General features: G+C 64.0%; 1 protein-coding gene across 1 annotated transcript in view; it reads right to left on the bottom strand.

The window, feature by feature from the left end:
- Positions 1–5,639, bottom strand: part of ZNF212 (zinc finger protein 212) — a 34,339-nt gene extending 28,700 nt beyond the window's left edge. The window contains exons 1-2 of the mRNA XM_012733846.1: positions 5,601–5,639; positions 4,411–4,830 (exon numbers count right to left, since the gene is read on the bottom strand). Coding sequence (XP_012589300.1) covers positions 4,411–4,830; positions 5,601–5,639 — 459 coding nt within the window. The remainder of the gene's footprint in view (positions 1–4,410; positions 4,831–5,600) is intronic.
- Between the last annotated feature and the right edge of the window lie 863 nt (positions 5,640–6,502).

Below are 6,502 nucleotides of genomic sequence, written 5' to 3'. Positions count from 1 at the left end.
TGATAACTCACCCCAGGCTGTAGCCCTCACCCTGTCCGACCCGCGTTCCGGAACTTCCCCTGCTCGGTCTCTACAACCAGCCGCCTTCTGTCACTTGGTTCCCGTCTCCTTTTTATTTTTGCGTAGAAGCACTGGGGTACAGCCAGAAGCTTGGTGGGGCGGGGGGGGACGGTGAGAGGATTCATCAGACACAGAATGGGGAGCAGAACAGGCGGATCGACTGAAATCCACTGCTGAGAGGGCGCCGTGGGGACAGAGGTCTCTGCGCCCTGGGGGTCCCTCCCTGGAGGGGACAGAACTCAGGCCACAGTGGCTGGCGACATCCTGACAGCGCCCCCAGGGCCCCCCGCTTCCTCCTGGGACCCCCGCCCAGTTTCTTCCCTTCCCCTAGGAAATTCAGTTCTCTTCACAGCCCAACTTTTCCCTCTCTGCAGGTGACAGACCTCAGCCTTCCCCGCTCCCTTTCAAGGCCTCGGAGTGGTCCCCTTTAGGCACTTTCCCAGCAGCTCAGAGTAAAGGTATCCAACACCAAGTTCTTTATCTTTGCCAGCACACCAACTCCCCTGCCTGGCACCACCACTCTGTGAAGGCCCAAAGCCCCAGGTCATGTTCTGGAGGCCGGAAACAGACATCACCTGTGGGCCGCGGCAGACACCCACGCCCAGTTCAGAGATTGCAGGGAGCCGGAGGCCAGCAGGAAAGACTGGACTGATCTGCTAGCCGACCCACAGGCGAGGGATCTGAGGAGAACAGCCTTCCCGACGCTGAGCCCGGGGCCCAAGGCGGCACGCGGGTTGCAGCTGGCCAGGCCAGGTGGAGGCTCACAGTGCCCACGGGCGGCCGAGGGCCTAGGCGTTAAGCCTCAGTCCTCGCACCACCGTGGCCTGCGCGGACCCCCGGCCGGCGAGTGACCCGCAGGGCACAGCAGACCTCTGCTGACCAGCCCGCTGCTCCCCTCGGCAGTGGGTTTCAGTAGGCCCGCCTGCTCTGCTCCCCACTCTGTCTTTGGTGAATCCTCCAACGCCCTGCACCTCTGGCCTGAACCCCAGTTCTTGTGTGCATAGATAAAAATAAACCTTAAAAAAAAGCCCACAAGCCCTCGCCCGGCCTTTCAAACGTGGCGCCTGATTCTCTTCCCCGTGAGTGTGGGCGGGATCCTGGGGCCGTGGGAATCCCCGTGGCTGGCTCCTGGTCTCCCGCCTGGACCCTCCCGCCCACGGAGCCCCACGGTGCCCACGCCAGGGGGAGTGGGCTCCCGCCTGCCGCCCGGGGGGAGCCAAACTGGACCCTCCAGCTGCCGCCAGCAGCTTCCCGGCCACTTGTGAGACGCTGAGCCAGGCCCTCCAAGGACAATGTCCCCGAGTCCCTGCCCCACCCAAAGTGCCAACATGAGCTACATTTTGAGACCGCTAAGGTTTAAAGTCATTTATGACCAGGAATGAGACAGTGAGCTACAGTGTCTCGTAAACAAAAGCAATTAACCCTCACAATTCCACAGAGGACGCGGGCGGGTTTCATCTTCCTCTGACAGACGAGCAAACCGAAGCTCAGCGCGGATTTGCTCACTAGCGACTGTGCATTCTCCTCTCAAGAGGGGACCGGGGCCAGCCCGCAGAAACCTCCTTGACCAGCGCAGGGTAACCAGAGCGTGGCAACGCCCAGACGCAGACCGCCCTGACCCGCCGGGCAGGCACACCTGTCCCCACACAGAGGGTGCCCGGAGCTGCAGGCGGCCGCGGCCAGTCACCACGGCGGTCAGCACAGGGTCGCGCCTCCTGCCCGTGGGTGGGCGGGCTGCGGAGGCGGGAACCTTCTAGGAACCCGCACCGCCAGCCCTGGGCGCCCGTGCCAGCAGCCAGCCAGCCACCCGGAGACCCCGTCCATGGTGGGCCGAGAGCCGCGGCCACCTGCTCAGCCAGACGCCTCGCGAGCCTGGCAGGGCGACATGGTGGTCACAGAAGCCCGGCCAAGGCGGCGGGAGAAGCCAGTGTCCCCGCGGCAGGCGCCCACGGGCTTCGGGGAATGAGGGCGGGTGGGGGTGGGCGGGGCTGCCCAGACCAGTGCCCGCTGGGCCCCCGGGGAGGACGGGGCAGGCGAGGGGCAGGAGAAGAACCCCGCGGGGGCAGGACAGCAGGCAGGCGGCGGGCGTGGGCAGGCGGTGGGCGAGGGCCAGGGCCAGGCCGCAACCGGGCGTCCCCGCGGAGGAGATGGGAGCAGCTCTGGAGTCTAAGGGGCTGGCGTGAACCACTTATAATTTCAGGGGGCCGCTCTGGTGCTCTCGTGAGGGGACAAGGTTGGGGACTGGGGTGATGATGACCCGGCCCCATGGTGCGGGAGCAGGGGGTGGAGAGGCGATGAGACTGGAGAGACTTGGAAGGCAAAAACCAGATGGTCTTTCCTGATATGTTGGAAGGGGTGTGGGAAGCGGGAGACAGGTGAGACCCCAATGTTTCCACGTGAGCACCGAGAAGACGGTGTGGCCAGAGGGGAAGGGACAGTGGGAGGCCGACGGGCCTCGGGCTGTTAACTGGGAGCACTGTGCGGACACCAGACGCAGGCGCTCAGGGACAGGTGGGAAATTCTGCCTTCAGAATGGATCCCGGCAGGACAGACACTGTGGACAGCGGAAGGCTGGACGCCATCAGAAGGGGCAGACACGACCAGCCAAAAAAAGGCCAAGGCCCACCCAGGCCTCTCCCGACTCAGTACATCGGAAGGGGAGGGAAAGCCGCTGAAGAAGATGAGGACGGTCAGCACCTGGGAGCGGGGACCAGCGGGGACGAGCGGTCCCGGCCCTCTAGGGGCGGCCCGAGGGCGCGGCACCTGCAGGAAATGTCGGCGGGAAGGATGGGGACTGGACACAGCTACTGGCTGGAAGGCCACGGGCCTGGGGGGCTTCGGCAAGGCCCAAGGGACAGAGAGGGGCAGCAGGAGCCTGCGGGGAAGCCTGGGGGGAGGACTCCCTGCACACGGGGACGGAGGAGGCCGGGGGGGGGTCACGCCCGCACACGGGGATGGAGGAGCACGCGAAACGGGACCACAGAGACAGAATTCGGCAGAATTCAGAATCACCGAGAGGCTCCGCTGGCACGAGTGGCCAGGCCCTGCCAGCGGCCAGAAGGAAGGTGAGTGAGGGGCCCACGAGATAAAGCTGGAGCGACACAGCAGCTGTAGTGTGGACCTCACATGGTTCTAATTCCAACAAAGTCGTAGGAAAAAGATTTAGGGAGGACAGAAATTAAAGCCTAAGGCTGGAGCAAGTAGAGGCTTCTGTGCTGGTGGGAACAGTGAGATTAGGGCCTCCTGGGGGCGCGGGGGTCCTCTCAGCACCAGGAGGCTGTCCCCAGCCCCGCAGCACCAGTGCGACCCCCGGCCAGGGAGGGACCCCCAGCGCAGCAGACCCTCCTGTCTCCCCCTGCTCCCCTCAGCGGCAGGTTTCAGGGGACCTGCCTGTTCTGCTCCCCACCCTGTCTCTGGGGAGTCCTCTAACTCCCGCTCCCCCCACCCCTGCCCTACACCCCAGTTCTCGTATACTTAAATAAATAAAAATAAATCTTTTTTTTGTAAAGTCCTTACCTTTAGGAGTTACATACTGAAATATTTACCAATGAAATGGTTAATGTCTGGAATTACTTCAAAATAAAATAGGAGGGGGCCCTCCCTGATGGTGCAACTGGTTACAGCACCGCACTGTGGAGCTGTCCGCAGCCATCACAGCCGGGGTCCATCCCCGGCCCGGGAGGGACCCCAGGCCCAGCAGACCCCTCCGCCTCCCCGCTGCCCCCTCAGCCGTCCATTTCAGTGGATCCGCCTGCTCTGCTCCCCACCCTGTCTCTGCAGAATCCTCTCACCCCACACCTCTTTACTGTACCCCAGCTCTTGTATGCACAAATAAGTCTTTAAAAATAAATAAACAAAACAGGAGGGGCAGGGACAGCGGTGAGACGACATCGGCCCGGAGCTGATGGCTGCTGGTGCTGGGTGCAGGTTATGGGCATCTCTGCGCTACTCTACCTTTATATGCTGCGTCTTCCAATACAAGGCTAGGAAAGGAAGGGGTGTGGGCCGGGGAGGCCACTCCTCTAAGCCATTCAGGGTCTGAAGGGGAGCAGGGATACAGGCCCTACCCTCCTGCAAGGGCTGGGGCTGGCGGTGAGCACAGACAGGCCACTCGCGCCAGGCTGGGAGGGCGGGTGCGGACCTACTGGGGCCGGAGTGGGGGGTCAGATGATCTGAGGGGCGGGAAGGCTGGGGTGGTGGGGGTGGTGAGGGTGGTGTCCCGTGGAGACAGGGCTTGAGAGAACACTGGAAGAGGGGCCAGGGAGGTGTGTGAGGCCTGACCACATGAGCGGTCTCGCTTATCAGTGCTGCTCCCCACCGCCGTCCCCGCCCCTGGGGACCACCACGTACCTTGGGGACCTCCCCCTTGCTGCCGGGGGGCAGCCGCAGCACCCAGAAGTTCCTGTTCCTCAGCAGGTTCTCCATGTTCTCCAGCCGGCGCTGCAGCAGCCCGTACTCCTGCAGCAGCGTCCCCAGCACGGCCCACTTGCTCTCCATGTGGTTCCCGAACTCCACGGCCGTCTTCTCGCAGTCGGCCAGCTTCTTCTCGGCCGTGCCCGTCCGCCCCTCCAGATTTAGCAGCTGGCTGGCCTGGGCGTCCACCTTCCTCTCCACGGCCTGAATAGCGGCCACCACGGTCCAGAGGGAGATCTCGGCCGTGGGCAGCTGGGGCTCTCTCATCATGCGGTCGGGGAAGACGGGGGCCCTATCTGGGAAGGGCGGGAACTGGAAAGGCATCGGTCGCCGGGCATCCATGTCCCATTCTTGAGCCTGTGTGCAGAGGGAGGAAGTGACCGTTGGGGTGAGACGCTGTGTCAGGCAGGGTGGCCCCAGGGCAGCGGTGACGCGTCCAGCGGCCCTGCGTCTCACCCTTCTGCCCAGCCCCTGCCCAGACAGCGGGCCTGCTCCTGTCCCCAGCAGTAGCTGAGCGGCCAGCACCCGGCCCGGCCACCTGCTGCCTGCGGAGGCAGGCTGGCCATGCATCTGTCCTTTAGCCCTTTGGGGTAGGAACCCTGGCCGAAGAGGTCGCACCCCATGTTCCTTGACTAGAACACCTGCTTTCTTCAAGGGGGTACGACAAACAGCTAGTTTGTTTCCAAGTCAGAATTTTCACCTAACTCGTCAGGCCCTAATCTTCCTGGCAATCTCGAAGCAGGTTCGGACACGATGATTATCTTGGACAAGATAAGAAGTGGGGGTCACTCTACAGCACCAGGCTCCCCTGCCAGAGGGCGCACACAACTCAGGTCAGAGCTGCAGCAAGCGGCAAGAGGCGGCCAGCGGACCAGCGGCCAGAGCTATTTCCCACGCCGATGATTTATTCCTATTTTCCAAAATAGGTTTGCCCCAAAATGTCACTTGCTGCAGACGGCTACCCCTCACAGGATGGGAACACCTTGGGGCCCCTGCCAGTGCTCCAAAACCAGGGGCTCCCCCTGAGCTCCCAGCACTGGGCGCTCACCCTGGGGTTCGCATGGGGAGCTGAGTTCTATGACCAAGAGGCGGGGTACACTCAAGGGTGACGCGGGAACGGGCCGCACCTGCACCAGCCGGAGGCTCATGGAGGCCAGCTGGGCCATGTGGCAAGGGGCAGGGTCAGTTCTGTTCGCCCTGTGGCTGCCCTCAGGCTGGGCATCGTGGAGACCAGGCTCAGAGGTGACCTGGGCAGGCTGGGAACAGACGTGCCAACTGCCCTCACTCCGAGCAGCTGTGACCATCACAGTGCAACACCCCACAGCTTCCAGGGAGTCATATGGCCCACAGGCAAAGGGGGAGCCGGGCGCTGCGCCCCAGGCCTACTAAGGAAGCAGCCTGGGTATTTCTACCAAATCCAGTCGCCTGGGCTCATTCAGGCTTCACAGGGGTGGGGGTGGGGGAGGAGTTTAGAAAGTCCCGGCCCGGGTTCATGCAGGTTTGGCCACCCAAAGGGAAAATGGCCAAACACATCCCCTCCTGGCCGACGGGTCGGAACCGGCTGAGAGCCAGGCCCAAGCAGTGAGGCCTCTGTGGGGTGCAGCGCTTCCGCTCCCCGGCTCCTGCTGGGAAGGCTCCCAGGCTCCCAGACCTCCAGGCAGGAGCCCCCCCGTTTCAGACACAATTCCGGAGCCGCTGCTCAGGCGGGTGGGTACACCGCGCTCCCAGGCGCTGGCGGAACCCCCATGGCGGAGCACCCCCATGGCGAGCGTCCCCAAGGCGGCGCCGCGGCGGCTCTCGGCCCGGGATGCTGATGCCGCCGGCCTGGGAGCGGCTGGGGCGCCTGGGGGCTGAACAGCCGCCCCGGTGACGGAACGTGCGGCCAAGTTTGCCAGCCTCTGGGCAGGAGGCAAAGTCACCTCGCCGGGCCCTCCCCTCCCGTCGCACCCGGGCAACGCCAAGTGCCCGGCCCACGCGGCCCCGGCTGGCAGACCACACGTTCGCTGCCTCTTCCCGCGGCGGCCGCGGG

Source organism: Condylura cristata, unplaced genomic scaffold, assembly GCF_000260355.1.
Source record: "Condylura cristata isolate star-nosed mole 26May11 unplaced genomic scaffold, ConCri1.0 scaffold00042, whole genome shotgun sequence".
Lineage (NCBI taxonomy): Eukaryota > Metazoa > Chordata > Mammalia > Eulipotyphla > Talpidae > Condylura > Condylura cristata.
Note: the sequence above shows the minus strand (reverse complement) of the source record. Positions and strands in the feature narration are given on the sequence as shown.